Source organism: Hoplias malabaricus, chromosome 16 (genome assembly GCF_029633855.1).
Source record: "Hoplias malabaricus isolate fHopMal1 chromosome 16, fHopMal1.hap1, whole genome shotgun sequence".
Lineage (NCBI taxonomy): Eukaryota > Metazoa > Chordata > Actinopteri > Characiformes > Erythrinidae > Hoplias > Hoplias malabaricus.
The window spans coordinates 24112007-24129011 of NC_089815.1; the positions used below are offsets into that span (position 1 = coordinate 24112007).

The 17005-nt window shown below is 38.8% G+C and overlaps 2 protein-coding genes across 5 annotated transcripts; both read left to right on the forward strand.

Annotated features, from left to right (window-relative positions):
- The first annotated feature begins 844 nt into the window (after positions 1–844).
- On the forward strand, positions 845–4550 carry tax1bp3 (Tax1 (human T-cell leukemia virus type I) binding protein 3). Its single transcript, XM_066647780.1, has 4 exons — positions 845–1029; positions 2120–2239; positions 2350–2427; positions 3076–4550. The coding sequence occupies exons 1-4, from the start codon at positions 991–993 to the stop codon at positions 3214–3216; spliced, it is 378 nt and encodes a 125-aa protein (XP_066503877.1). The 5' UTR covers positions 845–990; the 3' UTR covers positions 3217–4550.
- Positions 4551–8643: 4093 nt separating this feature from the next.
- Positions 8644–16171, forward strand: slc1a6 (solute carrier family 1 member 6). Of its 4 annotated transcripts, XM_066647394.1 has the most exons (10): positions 8644–8778; positions 11962–12222; positions 12398–12535; positions 13614–13821; positions 13920–13962; positions 14061–14374; positions 14530–14763; positions 14971–15165; positions 15357–15491; positions 15708–16171. In XM_066647394.1, the coding sequence occupies exons 2-10, from the start codon at positions 12006–12008 to the stop codon at positions 15904–15906; spliced, it is 1683 nt and encodes a 560-aa protein (XP_066503491.1). In that variant the 5' UTR covers positions 8644–8778; positions 11962–12005; the 3' UTR covers positions 15907–16171. The 4 variants fall into 4 exon arrangements, with proteins under 4 accessions (XP_066503491.1, XP_066503493.1, XP_066503492.1 ...); XM_066647396.1 differs by lacking the exons at positions 8644–8778; positions 15357–15491 and having other exon boundaries at positions 12105–12222; XM_066647395.1 differs by lacking the exons at positions 8644–8778; positions 12398–12535 and having other exon boundaries at positions 12105–12222.
- The last annotated feature ends 834 nt before the right edge of the window (positions 16172–17005 follow it).

A 17005-nucleotide genomic window follows, 5' to 3' on the forward strand; every position in this document is an offset into this window, starting at 1 on the left:
CTTTTATAATGAATGAATGTCTCATGCTGAGTTTTCAACTAATAGTTTATTTGTGTGTGTTAGCATAGATGCTTCAGATGCCTAGTTCCTATCACAGCAACTGTTAAGTGTTCTGTTCCTCTGTTATAATATGCCATGCCTTTGGGCTCTAAACATGCTGGACTGCATACAACATAATTTCGTGTTAACACACACCTATTCGGCTTGTTAAAGGAGAGGCTCACAATTGTAATCAAAATTCAGAAGATGTTTCCTCACCATCTGCTAGCTCTACTGCTAGCTCAGTTTTTACGAAGCCCTGGTGTCATCAAATGACTAAAAACATAAACTGACTCACTCCTGTATGCTAGGTTTCTCTCTATTTGCTCACGGTAGTAAAAAGGCATCTGGAGTTTTTAGACAACAGAGAAAGCCCCAAAATTTGAAGAAAAAAAAAGCATGAACCAAGTTGAGAATATTGTTCTATTCCTGCTCCAGACGTAGGTAATATTGACTTATTTTTACTGTTTCTAATTACTTAAAGTGGAAATATCTCCACATTTGTGAGAGGGCTAACTGTATGAAAGCAAACAGCTCAAAAGTACTACAAAACCTAACAACTTGAGTTACAAATGGGATTTGGTGATCATTCACAAAGTGACTAAACTTACTGTCAAGCTCAACTTCGTACAAACTAGAGTATTACTTCCCTCTAAGATGTTACACTTTAAAGAATGCAGAGTTTCTGAGCGGAAACAAACCAGAGAACAATAGTTCTCCTAAATCTCAGACGTTCCCTTTAATTTAATTTATAATTCATTTATAAATTCGGTGGAATTCCCCTTTAAAAGAGAAGGACTGATCCTGAGTTTGGTTCTGCCCCCAGCATGTCATCTGCATGTTGTCATTCATGGGTGTGACCACAGAGCTTCGGTCCTAAAACATAGAAAGCGTTTGTGTTCTCTGTTTGCAGCCTGTGGAGAAAATAATACTTTGTATTTAATATTTAATATGTCTTTCATACCAGGCCAGCCTGTCACAGCTGTGGTGGTAAGTCTTTTAAGGTGGGGAACTGAAGAAAGTTTGCAGCTCCTGAGCTCAGTTAGCTGTTTCATTCACCTTCTCCACAAAGAGCTTTCGTAAACAACAAAGAATATAAGGTTACTACTAGTAAGCGGTTATTTTGTGGTACATGTTTGTAAATTAAGGAGTGTTTATATTGTAGTTTGCAGTTAAATTACCAGTGCTAAATAAGTGTAGTATGAGCGATAAGCCTTAGGGGCTTCTTATCATATCGCCAGTTACTTTAAAAAAAAATTCCGTTCCACCTTAAATAGAGCCGCTACTCCTAGCTGTTAATGTTGGTGTACGTAACCGTACACTGAACTGCTTTCGAATTTAAGGTGGAACGGAAAATTCAGTAATATAAGTAAACCTTAGCGTCGTGTAGTGCCATTAGACAGTTTTAGCCATATTTGTTAGTTAGCTAACTTTGATTATTTAAAGAGTTAACACCCATGCCATGTTGTTAAGACACTACCTGTAACTTAGCATTAGCAGCAGGTTTACTAGACGCTAGCTACTGTTTGAAACAATTTGTCGTTGCATTAATTTGGTGACCAACAAAACCAAACAAATGTAGTTTTCTGAAAATGGCCTGAATTTAAACATAAACGAAGCAGGTTTTATTAAGTTGCATTAAAAGTTTTGGAGTGACAGTTACAGGTAAAGGTGTGGCTTAAATCCATTACTCACAGGTAGAAACATGTGAGTGTGGCCTTATAAGGACAAGCAACTCTGCTGTTTACTCAGGGGTACATGTATTTCATGTTTTGTATATTTCATGTTGTTATATTACATAATGTTATTAACATGCTTAGAAATACAAGGTGTATTAATATTATGTAAATATGTCTATACAAGTATGTATGTATAAATATTACTTGCATAACAGTTTACAAAGCACCAGAAGCTATTTAAGTACCCTTCAGGAGATTTTCTGATCATTGTAAACATGAGTAAGTGAGACAAAAACTAATTTGAGGTTATGGGGTTGTTGTACTATTCTGACAGACCAAATCAAGCATTCTTTTGCATCACCTGTAAGAAACCCACTTAAGTTTTTTTGTCCATGTTTCAGCAACGGATCGAGATTCATAAACTACGAGATGGTGACAATTTAATATTGGGTTTTAGCATCGGAGGTGGCATTGACCAAGATCCAGGTCAGAATCCATATTCAGAAGACAAAACAGATAAGGTGAGAAGTCCTCAACATTCTTAAGAAGTGGGGAAATTTAATTTTTTTTTTTTTTTACAAATTTCAGAAATGTCTAGTGTATGAATACTGTTCTCTGCTTTTGTTATTAGGGAATATATGTCACCAGGGTATCAAAGGGAGGACCAGCTGAAGTTGCAGGCCTTCTGACTGGGGATAAAATAATGCAGGTAAGAAAACTTTGGAATTCAATCAAACTTGAAGGAGATTCATTATTTAACAGTTTTTTTTAATGTACACTTTAAAAAAAAAAAAAAAGCAGAGTTTGTTTTGAACAATCATATAAAATCCTTCCTGTCCTTTTGTTTCTGAAGTAATGCCTCAGTTTGTCCACCAGAGGCTACTATCAGCCTGTTTGGCTTTTTGTCTTTGCCTCAAGCTCCAGAAATTCTAAATTAATTAGACACCTTTATAGAATATGGACATACGTACAGTGATTTATTCTAAGAAAATGCTGTGTTAAGACACATTGTATCCTTTTAAACATTATTTTAATTCAACACTGAAGCTCCTACATTTTTTTTTTTTAGTTAAGTTAATTTAGTTACAGATGTGCGACAGCTTTTTCTTAGCAAGTCAGTTTGTGCTTAGTCAGTATCACAACTCATTTCACATTCACAACAAGAGAAATTTTGCACTTAAATCCAATCATAATAAACTGTGAATTTTCTCTTAGCCATATGATATCAGAGTGAAACGTCAGAGTGTCATGTCTAGGGATGTCCTGTAGTGGTACTTTCACAAATATAACTGTTGGACTTCAGATTGAATGTCAGATGTTTGTAGTGTTCTCTACATCTTCTGTCTTTTTCTGACAGGTGAATGGCTGGGATATGACTATGGTGACACATGACCAAGCACGTAAGAGGCTTACAAAAAAGAATGAAGATATTGTTAGGCTTCTGGTGACCAGAAAGTCCCTGGAGGCAGCAGTTAGACATTCGATGATGCCACGCTGAGGGAAATCAGGAATGCACTCACATTTAAATGTCATTTGTTAACCATGCTACAGAATGTTGATTTCATATTTACTGTAAAATTATGCCAAAGAACAACAGCCAGTTGTAATTTCCTTTTAGTATCACAAACATGACTGTATCTTTTACTTGGGGTAATTTTCCACACATATGTTAAACACTGGGGCTCATTATCGTCCAGTGATTATTCTGCAGCTGTTTTTTATATTTTGTAGGTTTGTGTGGTAGAAAAACATGCTCTTCATTTTTGCATTCCATAGCATTGATTTTGTGCCTTTTTCAAAAACGGTTTCATGTGTTCAGAACTTATGAACTACAAAGAATTGTAGCAGTGTTGTAATGACAATGTGTTTGCAGTTGTTATTGCATATATATTTCTTTATTACTACACAATCTGATATAACACTTCTTAAATTCATTCTTTGATTGCAAGGGCTATATGCAGCTACACAAAACACTTCTGTCAGTTATTGCCTTCAGTGTGAAATATATATATTTTTTAAACGATTTTTTTAAAAAGTAATTGTGAGCAAAACCAAGATATTTGTGCAGTAGCTATACTTAAATACCACTAATATTCCTCTGCCTTTTCCTAAATCAAGTCGTACTTTATATTCCTTTTTTTATTTAAAAAAACACTAATCTCTTAAATACCTGACAATAAAGGCGTTATTGGTGCCACATTAACACTGTTTAGATTGTCATGGACTTTACAGGTCCTCAACTTTCCAGGATTTTATACACTGTCTTGTATAAAACATTTTTGATAGATTTTGGCATGTGACTGTATAAAAATATGTATATTTTCAATCTGAATAAACAGAACGGTCATTAGACTGTAGTTTTTACTTATGCCATGTTCACAGTTACTCATGGCTTATCATGTCCCATGGTTCCTGTAATACAGTTTAGAAAATAAGAGAGAGAACTAGAAAGTGTTCCAATGTTCTGTGCTGTGTGTGCTCTTAGGGATCTAATGCCTTTAAGTCTGTAGCATCTTCATGTGTAGCTGAAGGTAATCAGGTGACATTTCAAAGCATCAAATCTATTGCCTGACCTTTCTCTGTTTGCTCAGTCATTGCAGTACAGCAAGGTCTTTCACTTTCATCTCTTAATGTAGCTATTGGCATTCTCCTTTTCTCTTATGTACACAAATCCACAGCTTTAACTTATGCTGTGTGTATCAGCCTGATAAAACCTCTATAACAGATGACACTGGACATTACCGCTGACATAAAACTATAACAAGTTTGAATCAAAACGGCAGGAAGAATATAACACAATTTATACATTTTATAGAGATAAACACAATTTTATCTCTATAAAAGGCCCATTTCATGTTTTATGTAATTACTCAATTCTTTTTGCATAATAAACTAAAATATGAAAATAAATCTAAATGATTAATTAATCAGGACAGAATGTCTATGTATGTATGTTTATACTAGCTCACACATCACACGTTGGCACATGCATTAGTAAGCAAGTATACTCTTTGTAAGACAAAATACTTTATAATAGAAGGATAAATAATATAAGAAACTAAAATAAGTCCCAGACATAAAAGCCAGAGTCCATGCAAAAACACATACACAATTGAGCATTCATTATCTGTAATCCTTATCTAGTTCAGGGTCGCGGTGGGTCCAGAGCCTACCTGGAATCATTGGGCGCAAGGTGGGAATACACCCTGGAGGGGGCGCCAGTCTTTCGCAGGGCAACACACACACTCACACACGGTCACTCACACCTACGGACACTTTTGAGTCACCAATCCACCTACTAAAGTGTGTTTTTGGACTGTGGGAGGAAACCGGAGCACCCGGAGGAAACCCACGCAGACACAGGGAGAACACACCACACCTCCAGGTCCCTGGAGCTGTGTGACTGCAACACCACCTGCTGTGCCACCGTGCCGCCCACAATTGAGCATGCTATCCATAATAAAAATTCATGAATGCTAAATTAAAATTTGTTTTCTAACAAATATTGCAACAAATTCTAAAATGTTCCATTTATGGATTGATTTCTCTGCTTTGCTTTTTTCCCCCCATTCTACTTGCTTAGGCTTAGATTTTCCAGGGGACAGCACAGGTCTATGTATATATATGTACACCTGTGCTGTTCCCTGGGACGATACAACACGTGCATACCCCACAGATCATAGATTTAAAATCTTGTTACATTAGGTCAAATTTAAGTTCATTCCTTTTTCCTGTAAAGTTGCCATTTTGGTGAAACAATGTTTTTTCCAACTGTGCATCAGCACAAATAATACTTGATTAACAATAAACAAACCAATGAATCAATCAGTCAATAAAGTAAACACTGTAACACATTATTAAAACTTTTTACACAAAGTGAGCATAAACAAACTGTTTAGAAGTATCAATGTATTAACTGCCTATAATCTCCTCAGTGCATATGCATGTCATTCATGCATGAGTCCAAGCAGTTGAGTGCGTAATTACTACAGCTAAATGTAGATCATACGTTCTTTACACCTCCCACTCGCTGGCAGACCCACTGTGTTTCCATAGTGATACAATCTGCTATCATCTCTTTCCATAGATGATTTTAGGCTTATGGAGAGTGGAAAGTTATGGTAAAGAAAAACTGGGGATTCTAAATAGATTCATAGGAATCATGTAGTATACACAAATAAAATGTAGTCACATTGTTTTCAGCACAAATACAGCCATTGAATTTACTCTCCAATTTGACAAGAGAATTGACACATGCCTTCTGAGTTCTTATATGCAATGTTGATGATGGTAAAATATTAAAATATGGAGCTATGCATTTGTGCACTCCTCAAAATAAAGCTGCTACCAAGGGTGGGTGGCACCGTGGTGCAGCAGGTAGTGTTGCAGTCACACGGCTGCAGGGACCTGGAGGCTGTGGGTTTGATTCCTGCTCCGGGTGACTGTCTGTGAGGAGTTGGTGTGTTCTCCCTGTGTCCGTGTGGGTTTCCTCCCATGGTCCGAAAACACATGTTGGTAGGTGGTTTGGCGACTCAAAAGTTACCGTAGGTGTGAGTGAATGTGTCAGTGTGTGTGTTGCCCTGTGAAGGACTGGCGCCCCCTCCAGGGTGTATTCCTGCCTTGTGCCCAATGATTCCAGGTAGGTTTTGGACCCAATGCGACCCTGAGCTGGATAAGGGTTACAGATAATGAATGAATGAACCAAGGGTGTTGATTCTATGGCTTCATTTAAATAACCATTTGTAACACCTTTTAATTTTAAGAGTGGGGGACTAGTTTGTCTTATAACCCTGCATGTACTTCTCTGACAGATTGTATTAAAATTCATTTAGATAAAAATTAAATCCAAAATCTTCATTATAGTTTCAGATGTATGCTGGACATTTTATAACCACTCATTCTGCATGAGAAATAATAATTAAAAATTATCCAATGGATTTCCCTTTTAAACGTAAACATTCCTAATCTTTTATGGACATATTTATAGGAAAATGCATTATTAAAAGCATTACATGTTGGAACAATGTGAGATCTGTATTTTCATTCATTCATTATCTGTAAGCACTTATCAGGGTCCCGGTGGGTCCAGAGCCTACCTGGAAACATTGGGCAGGATTAAACTCTGGAGGGGGCGCCAGTCCTTCACAGGGCAACACAGACACACACACACACATACATACCTACGGACACGTCTGAGTCGCCAATCCACCTACCAACGTGTGTTTTTGGACTGTTGGAGGAAACTCACACGGACACGGGGAGAACACACCAACTCCTCACAGACCGGAGCGGGAATTGAACCCACAACCTGGAGCAGCCAGGAGCTGTGTGACACTACCTGCTGCGCCACCGTGCCGCCCTAGAGCTGTACTTGCATTGGCCAATTAAAGTTATCAAAATTAGTTATTGTTTACATATGACTTACATGCCATAACTGCCTCAGGCCTGCAGTGCATTGATATATCTTAACTCCTGATGTCTCCGCTTGGGATCCCATGCCAAGTCTTAACGGCTGCTTCTTTTATTTGTCACTTGTTTTTTCAATGGTTTTCTGACTTTCGACTCCTCTTCAACAATAAACCTGCATGGGAAAGTGACATATCATTGTTATGTCGTATGGACCAGTGACTCAGTTTGTAGAGTAATCCTAACAGCCATGAGATTTTATAGTTTTATTTACCCCAGTTCCCCAGAACCAGTTCTTTTCCCTTTTTTAATGCGGTTGTCTTGAGATCAACCATTAATAACATAATTCGCATGATGTAACATAAAATATTTATCTTGATATGAAGCTTTCATGTGGGAGCATGTGAAACCCCTTAAAGTAACTCAGTATTCATCTGTCACTACTGAAGGCTTTACAGTGTGTGGAATGCTACAACCCAGGAGTGATCTCTCACCACAAACAAAAGTCACAAAAGCAGGGGTAGAAAAGTACAGAGAGCAATCCTATACATTTGAAATGGGTACTTCATTTGTAACATCACCATTTAACCCTCCTGAAGTGTATTTGGGGACAGTGCACTATCAAGGGTGTGTTCTTGAATTGTGCCCAATGACTCTGGGTAGGTGCCAGACTCACCATGCCCATGGTCAGGATAAAGTGGTTACAGAAGATGGTTGAAGGTTTTGTTTGAAATGCTTTGCAATGCAAAAGAAATTACTTAAAATGATACATTCAAGTATTAAATGAAGCATCTAAATGAAGATTGAAGAAGTAAAAGACTATGTTGAAATAAGGATACATTACATTTTGGTAATATGACTGACCTCCAGGGACTTTCAGGAATAGTGTATATGAAGAATAAATGCATAAAGACTTCATGTTTATTATAGAATAACCTTGCATGTAACATCAGAGTTGCTGACAGACCTCAGGAACTTCTTTTGAATGCACACTGTGGGGATTCTCATATAACAGGCCTAAGACTATGTGTGGGTGGATGAGTGGGAAGATGGGGCACAGGGTCATTAATACATATACCCTCTCTACTACAGCGCTGGACCTTAAGGAGAGCATGGAGGCCGGTTGTCATGGTAATGGGTGATAGTAGTAATGCCCCCCCTCTTTTTTTTCTTTGCCATTTTTCCAATAACAAACGCTATAGTGACCCCTCCCACCCCCACCAAAGTAAATATACATATTGTTTTACCCACATTTAATTTCTCTCACTCAATTTGAACTGTGTGATTAAAATTATCCACCTGTAGGTTACAAAGCTGACCATATGGGCAGCAAATAATCTGCTTGCTTTCCTGGCTACAAGTGAACCGCCTCCTACTACAAAACTACTACTAACGGGATTTTTTCAATTGTGCAGCTTTTTCTAACGGCAGCAGGTGGCTTTTCTTCACGCATGGAGAATCCTTAACCTCTCCTTCCCACGCAAACCTCTCGCTATTTCTTTCTCCTGCTCGTTTTTCTCCTCAGGCTTCACCGCACAAATCGTGGACACACTGTTATCGCCGAAGCCACTGAAGAGACTTGTGGAAACGACTTGAAGACGACGTCGGTTACACTTTCTGAGGAGAAGACTTCAAGCAGTTGTCAGTTTCAAGGGTAGGTTCGTTTTTCACCTTTCTGTTAAAAAAGCTGAACCCCAAATTCTAATATTTTTGACGTAAATGCTACATAACTGTTCTTGCTTTCAATGTTAGTCATTCTGAAAGAGAATATAACATTAGAAAACACTTATCCTGTGCAGTTATCTCCACTTAAGTTAGTTTGTTATTCGTCACCTCCTTTTTCGAATTGTTCGTCCCAGTTTAAATGATGCAGCAGGTATTTTCTGTCGCCTCAGAATCTTCCAGCTGCTCCATTTAAGGTGGAACGGAAAATTCGAATTAGAAGCTGGTAACAAGTAGTTCTTCATTAGCTCAGTTTACACACAGACTGTAAAATTTAAAAAAACAATTCAGTTATAGATTAAGTATTCTAATGAGCTGTTATATTCGGATATATTTGGATATTTGTTATTCTTGCACAAAAGTGGTGTGCTGGAAGGACAAGATCAGGACTCTTGCCTTTGTAGTCTGCTGTCCTGGGGCTTTGGTCTAAGCTGTCCTATTTAACACTGACCTAAGACCAGTTCTGCCAATAATTGTTGAAGTTCAAGTGCAGGGCTTAACCCAGCATCCCTGGTCTGTGGTCAGTGTGTGTCAGACTGCTGCCCGGCATGTGGTCATAGAGCGGGAGCTTGAGCACTGTGAAGGTCAGGGGTAGGGGAGATAACACGCTGTTTCATGTTTATCGGCACCTAAGTAAAGCTTGGCCAGTGGTCAGTTCATCCTCCAGCTCCTGTGTGAAGTGCAGGGCTATTCCCTCCCAGGCAGGCACAGCAAAAACAGACGATCATGAGTGGTGAGTTCACTGGGGAAATTAGCTATGCAGATTAGCACATGTTGGAATCTAATTTTGAAGAATATTATATTATTCCTTTTAGAAACTGTAAAGCCCTTTAAATTTAAATACCAACATGTAGGATGCTGGCAAGAGAAATTATGAGGTTTTTACTACTAGTAATAAGAAATTTGTGAGTGAATGTGTGAGTGAATATGTGAGTGAATGTGTTGCCCTGGGGTGTGACCCAGTGATTCCGGGTAGGGTCCGTTCCCACCCTGTTTGAATGGCACTGAATAAGAACCACTGGACGCTTCATAGAATTTATAACAAAGATGAAAGCAAGGAGGCAGGATATAGGTGCAAGTAGGTTTTATTAAAGTCTATGATGAAAATGACAAAGTAAAATAACTGGGAATCTATAGATTATATTAGGAAACTCGAGACTAGACTGGAAAACTCAAAGTTGAGGCATAGGAGGAGCAATAATGGAGCAAGGAACCAAAATAAACCATAGCACATGGACAGGGCTGAAAACAAGGCAAGTCAGTGGCAGACTGTTACACTGTCTCTTCAGAACAGAGTCTGCCGTGAAAGTTATTAAGCAAAAATTCAATTTAGTACATTTGTGAATTGCTACTCCCAGTGTCTGCATGGGTTTCCTCCGGGTGCTCCTGTTTCTTACCACAGTTCAAAAACATGTGTTGGTTGGTGGATTAGCCATGGTCAAGTGTCCATTGGTGAGAGTGTGTGAGTGCGTTTGTAAATATGTGATGACATGTGATGGAGTTGTGTGCCGTCCAGGGTGTGTTCCTGCCTTGTCCCCAGTATTTCCAGGAAGGCAATATCTGTAGGTGAAAATTGTTAATTTTTATTTATATTTTCACCCATTGCTGTAAGACACGATGCTCAGACATACACTATAAGACAACTTTTACATACTAGTTGAGCTGTATGACTTTATAGTTTTTAGTTATGCAGGATATTTTGACACAGCTGCTTGAAGAGGCTCATGTATTTTGCCAAATATGTGACATACCAGTATAACTCTCCCAGTGAAGCTTGTCATACAGCACAATGCAACATCTACAGCAGTGGTAATTTTAAATCAGTATAACACTATAAATGTATTGTAGACTACTGAAAGTGTAAGACTTAAACTGTATTCATCATTAACTTGAGTCAGTATTGTTAATGTGTAATGGATCTTAACAAAACCCATTTGCAGAAATGAGCTGCAGTGCGTAAGCCTGTGCCTTTGGAGACTCAGAATACACAGCAGCAGTTTCTAGCCAGGGGCTCATGCAGCTTTAATCTGACCCTTTTGGTCGTCTGAAACAGAATTACCAATGATCACATTAGTGGAAATACAGTGCATGTGTAATGGTGAACAGAATTATGATGAGGTTTGTATTTGTGTTATTATTAACTGTTGTTTGTTGAGACTTGTAATAAGTCGGTATTTATTTTGTTAGTGTTTCAGTTGGAAATTATTCACAGAATGATTAAAAAAAGTGTCAAAGTTTATATGGTTTCGAACTCTGTTTAACATACTGTTATCTAAAAAGATGAGTAACATTTTTGTCCATACCTTTTTTAATTATAATGCAGTAACAATATTTAGTAGTGTAATTTTTAAAACACTTTTAATAAGGTTATGCCACCTGCTCATGTTTTTCATTAATGTAATGAGGTACTGCTCTGGGAGTGGTTAAAGTCAAATACATGTTGAGTACAGGAGAAGCATCCCTAAGATCTCAGCCAGGGTTCAAATCTCAGGAGCCATCTGTGTGTGGGAAGGATGGCATAGTTCCTCTCTGCCAACACACAATAATGTATTAGTCAGCTGAGGTCATGTGCTAGTAACTGAAAAGTTAACACATTTCTCCAAGCAGATTGCTCCCCTTCATAACATTAGTTAGTTAGTGGTGAACATTGTAGACTTAAAAAATGCAACCCTCTTCAACAGAGTACATCATTTAAACAAGATTAAAAAATAGTTTGCCACCACAATCAAGTTTTTAGTTTGCTTAATCTTACCGTAAATTTCTCAACATTTAGAATGATTTGCATTCTTTGGGACAGTAGTACAACAAGCTTAAAAGTAAAGCTTCCAGGCTCTAGGTACATGACCTTGAGGCTCAGCAGTTAGGGTAGGAGTCAAGATTCGGTGACAACTCTATTGAGAAAACAGTTAATGTGAACAAGAAACACAATGAAAATGGGGAGTTTTTATTTATTTTACAGTAATACACTTCATGCACAACATGTCAAATAACATATTAAATGCTGTTCTTTAATCGTTAATGCAATTTAGCCAGGAATTCACTTTAATCTTCAATTCCCCCAAATGAGAGGTTCCTTTAATGATCTCCTCTATCTTTCCCATTCTCTCTCTTTCAGTTTCTCACGAAACCTGCCTCCTGGACCAAGTCTTGGAGCTGATTATGAATGAGAAGCCCCCAAACAGTAACAGCCTTTTCCTGAACGAGGACTCTGAAAAGCCTGATCACCCTGAGAAAGATCTTCACTGGCTGCACAGAGCCATGCAGAAACGAGTATCAGGAGCTAAGAACAAGATGTGTTCTATCACCCGAGAAAGTGTCAAAGCTTTTCTGCTGCGAAACACTTTTGTGCTCTTTACTGTGGCAGCAGTTGCAGTGGGTAAATCACCTTTAGGATGGCAGTTTGCACACATTAGACATGTTCGATCAAAGGTTATATGTGAAAAGGCAAAGATTTACTCATGTGGTTTGGCAGATATCTGCCAGTATGTTGCTATATTTAAGTGGCAGTTTGGTTTAGATGCATATTATATGTTGTACCCTGTGTTGTTCAGGAATCATGCTGGGATTTGCTCTTCGTCCTTATAATATGTCTGCGAGGGAAATAAAATATTTCTCCTTCCCTGGTGAGCTACTGATGAGGATGCTACAGATGCTGGTCTTGCCGCTCATCGTGTCCAGTCTTGTTACAGGTAGAGTAAACTTCCTGGTATTTTTATAGAGTTAGAGAGACGCAGTGTTGCTCAGGATGTGAGTCAATTTTGAATAGGGAGCCTACATTTAAAAGTGCCATATAATGCAAAACAGTACTTACCATGGCCTAGTTGAATATGGAGAGTTCGGTAAATGGAATTGACATGTCCCCATCTCCTCCTTCAAATGCAAAAGGAAGTGGGCCAATTAAAAATGCTAAACAGTTTTGTTGAACTCTTGACTCATTAATGCTGTTACCGTGTATACACAAATTCAAAAAGTCATTATTTGTGAATTTCATTGTAATAACTGTATTTGTCATTTTAAAATGTGTTTAAATATATACATCACCTATCAGTTGAAACTGAAAATGTGTAAACAAGGGAGAAAACAGGCTTTTTAGTGTTTTCAGTATACGAATAAATTAGTTTGCCCCAAAATGAGCTCAGTGAATATACTATAAGTTGCATACATTATGGAAGCACAAGTGTAAACTTTAAATTCATACCTTGATGATTGTTATTTAGTCTGCTACATGGGTGTTTTAAGTCTGGCAAATTTGGTTCTTGGACGGCACGGTGGCACAGCATGTAATGTGTCGCAGTCACACAGCTCCAGGGACCTGGAGGTTGTGGGTTCGATTCCTGCTCCGGGTGACTGTCTGTGAGGAGTTGGTGTGTTCTCCCTGTGTCCATGTGGGTTTCCTCCAGGTGCTCTGGTTTCCTCCCACAGTCCAAAAACACACTTTGGTAGGTGAATCGGCGACTCAAAAGCATCCGTAGGTGTGAGTGTGTGTGTTGCCCTGTGAAGGACTGGCGCCCCCCTCCAGGGTGTATTCCTGCCTTGCGCCCAATGATTCCAGGTAGGCTCTGGACCCACCACGACCCTGAACTGGATAAGCGCTTACAGATAATGAATGAATGAAATTTGGTTCTATAGAACGATAAGATTAGGACCACAGTCATATAGCTTCTATATAGATGTCAGAAAACATTAAAATAGTGAATAAATGCATTTTATGGCACCTTTAAACCAGATATTTTTTGATAAAACTCTTGTTGTTTTTCTTTTCCCCAGGCATTTCATCCTTGGATAGTAAAGCCTCAGGAAAAATGGGAGTGAGAGCCATTGTATATTACATGCTTACCACTTTCATTGCTGTGTTCATTGGCATTGTCATGGTGATCATTATTAGACCTGGGAAAGGTAACAGAGACAGTCCGGTGTCCTCTAGTGGTAGCATTGAGTCTGTGCAAGCTGCTGATGCCTTTCTGGATCTTATAAGGTGAGAATGACACATTTGTGCTTGTGCTTGAATATAGTATATTGATGGCAGGATTAATGGTGCAACTTGATGCAAATGTACTGTCACTCTTCTTACAGAAATATGTTCCCACCAAATTTAGTAGAGGCCTGCTTTAAACAGGTATACACCTTTTGTGTTTCATTCTTTTTCTTCCTTGTGTTTGATAACTGACAGAAGCACAATCAAAAATCTATCTATCTATTCTTGTATCTATTCAGTACAAAACTCTTTACAAGAAAACAGTTGTCACCAGGAACATCACTGTCATGGTCAATGCAAGCGAGAGCATCAATACAACTGAGTTCAGCTCCCCTGGGAATTTCAGCACAGTCCTGCAGACAATAGAGGAGACAGTGGAAGAGACAGTTCCAGTGTCTGGCTCCTCTAATGGGGTCAATGCTCTTGGCCTAGTGGTGTTCTCCATGTGCTTTGGCTTGGTGATTGGGAATATGAAGCAGCAGGGCCAGGCATTGAGAGAATTTTTTGACTGCCTCAATGATGCCATAATGCGCTTGGTAGCTATCATTATCTGGTGAGTGACATGTGCTGTACTGCAAAATTACAGTCTTTAAGATGTTGTGGTCCAGTATTGTGACAGCAGTGGAGCAGATTTGGGGGAAATATTTGATGGTGGTTAATGTTCACTTAAGTTTCATCAGCTGTGACATGACTGTTCACTTCTCTCAGGTATGCCCCAGTTGGCATCCTCTTCCTGATTGCTGGGAAGATTGTAGAAATGAAGGACCTGGCACAGGTTGGAGGGCAGTTGGGAATGTACACAGTGTGTGTCATCATTGGTCTGCTCATCCACGGCCTGTTTGTTCTACCCCTGCTCTTTTTCCTGGTCACACGGAGAAACCCTTACACTTTCATTGGTGGTCTACTGCAGGCATTGATTACTGCCTTAGGAACATCCTCCAGGTAATCTCAGTGATTATAACAAAAGGAATAAGTATGTCCAATCACAAGGAGGGAAATTTGTTAGTGATTTTTAAAGTAAGTTAATTCAGAGTCATTGTCTAGTATATTAATTTGTCATTGAAAATTGTAAAGTAAGATCTCTATTTTATATGAGTAATATGTAAATCATCAAACCTAATATATATGTATTTTAATTTTTCCCCTAAGTTCTGCTACACTTCCAATCACTTTCCGTTGCTTGGAAGAGAACAACCATGTGGACAAGCGCGTGACACGGTTTGTATTACCAGTGGGAGCGACCATAAACATGGACGGTACAGCTTTGTATGAAGCAGTGGCAGCCATTTTCATAGCCCAGGTTAACGACATGGACCTGAACTTTGGGCAGATTCTTACCATCAGGTAATAACACACAATACTAACAGAGGCAGCTGAGAATGACTCGCGGGGTTATTTGTGTATTAGCTGTTAGCCATCAGTACATGGTTTAAATTCTTTATCGTCAGTCGATCACTTTGTCACATACTACAGAAAACATTACCATAGCACAAGTTTCAACTGTATTTTCTCCTTTTTAAAATGTCCTCTTCCAGTATCACAGCAACTGCTGCCAGCATTGGAGCAGCAGGCATCCCTCAGGCTGGTCTGGTAACCATGGTGATTGTATTGACATCGGTGGGACTGCCCACTGAGGACATAACGCTCATCATTGCTGTGGATTGGTTCCTGTAAGTCTTAACTAAATGTCACATTGAAGCATGCAGCTCCAGCAGAGAGCACTCTTCCAAAAGGTTATTGATACATAATGCAGGCATATAATCTGAGAGAATACAGAATATGTTTTTTTGTATCAATAGAGTGGCTAGTATACTGGATAAAAGTTGAACTTTTTGTATTTGTCTGTTGTTATTGAGAGATATGTTTGTGTATTCACTTACATCCAGAGATCGCCTCAGGACAACCACCAATGTGCTAGGTGACTCTTTAGGAGCTGGCATTGTGGAACACCTGTCACGGCAAGAACTACAGAACCAGGACGCTGAGATTGGAAACTCTGTAATTGAGGAGAATGAAAAGCCTTACCAGCTCATCTGCCAGGAGAATGACTCCATCCGGCACAGAAACAGTGAAACCACAATGTAAAGTATTACACACAAATAACACCCAGTATTGTTATCCAGAGCATATGTTAATGCAGAAAATTACAAATACTGTTAAAGACAATGTTCAAGTGCAGGTTATCAAAAACCATATCAGCATCTCCCATGAATAGGAATGCCTAGCATATCAGTCAGACTCAAAGGGGTCAAGCATATCCCCTATCTTACCCATCCTCTGACCAATATTTTTTTTAGAAGCAGAGAACTTCCTAAACATAGTTTGTAACTTATTAATCAGTAGCTGTCTCACTTGAAATAATATATCTCACTACAGAAATAATATCTATAATATATATATATATATATATATACATATACACAGGGGTTAGACAATGAAACTGAAACACCTGTCATTTTAGTGTGGGAGGTTTCATGGCTAAAGCCTGGTGGCCAATCTTCACTAATTGCACATTGCACCAGTAAGACCATGTGCATCCAATGGTTCAAACATTGTGTCCTGAAGGCGGTGCTGTGTATCAGGATGACAATGCACCAATACACACAGCAAGACTGGTGAAAGATTGGTTTGATGAACATGAAAGTCACCTGATCTAAATATTATTGAGCCACTTTGGGGTGTTTTGGAGGAGCGAGTCAGGAAACGTTTTCCTCCACCAGCATCACGTAGTGACCTGGCCACTATGCTGCAAGAAGAATGGCTTAAAATCCCTCTGACCACTGTGCAGGACTTGTATATGTCATTCCCAAGACGAATTGACGCTGTATTGGCTGCAAGAGGAGGCCCTACACCATACTAATAAATTATTGTGGTCTAAAACCAGGTGTTTCAGTTTCATTGTCCAACCCCTGTACATATATATATATATATAACATGTGGTTTCATTTAAGGCTGGGAATTATGAAGTCAGTTACTTATCCTTCTCTTGACCTTTATTTTTTTTTTTTTTTTTAATGAATAAAATATTTGAATATCTTGGGATTATCACACCCATGGAAGCTGTCTTGCAGCTATGAATCCAGATGTCCCTGAGCTCAGCTGTATATAAAATCTGGCAATAAGAGTTGTTTTTCACATCTTTAACACTGCGGGTCGGTGGGAGCATGTACGATTCCGTACTATA

Bases quoted from the DNA above. Each gene is read 5' to 3' on its own strand.
- slc1a6 (XM_066647394.1), top strand. From the start codon at position 12,006: ATGAATGAGAAGCCCCCAAACAGTAACAGCCTTTTCCTGAACGAGGAC. The intron at 12,536-13,613 runs GTAGAGTAAACT...TCTTTTCCCCAG, and splicing joins CGTGTCCAGTCTTGTTACAG to GCATTTCATCCTTGGATAGT. The intron at 13,963-14,060 runs GTATACACCTTT...GTATCTATTCAG, and splicing joins TAGAGGCCTGCTTTAAACAG to TACAAAACTCTTTACAAGAA.
- tax1bp3 (XM_066647780.1), top strand. From the start codon at position 991: ATGTCTTTCATACCAGGCCAGCCTGTCACAGCTGTGGTG. The intron at 2,240-2,349 runs GTGAGAAGTCCT...TTTTGTTATTAG, and splicing joins CAGAAGACAAAACAGATAAG to GGAATATATGTCACCAGGGT. The intron at 2,428-3,075 runs GTAAGAAAACTT...TTTTTCTGACAG, and splicing joins CTGGGGATAAAATAATGCAG to GTGAATGGCTGGGATATGAC.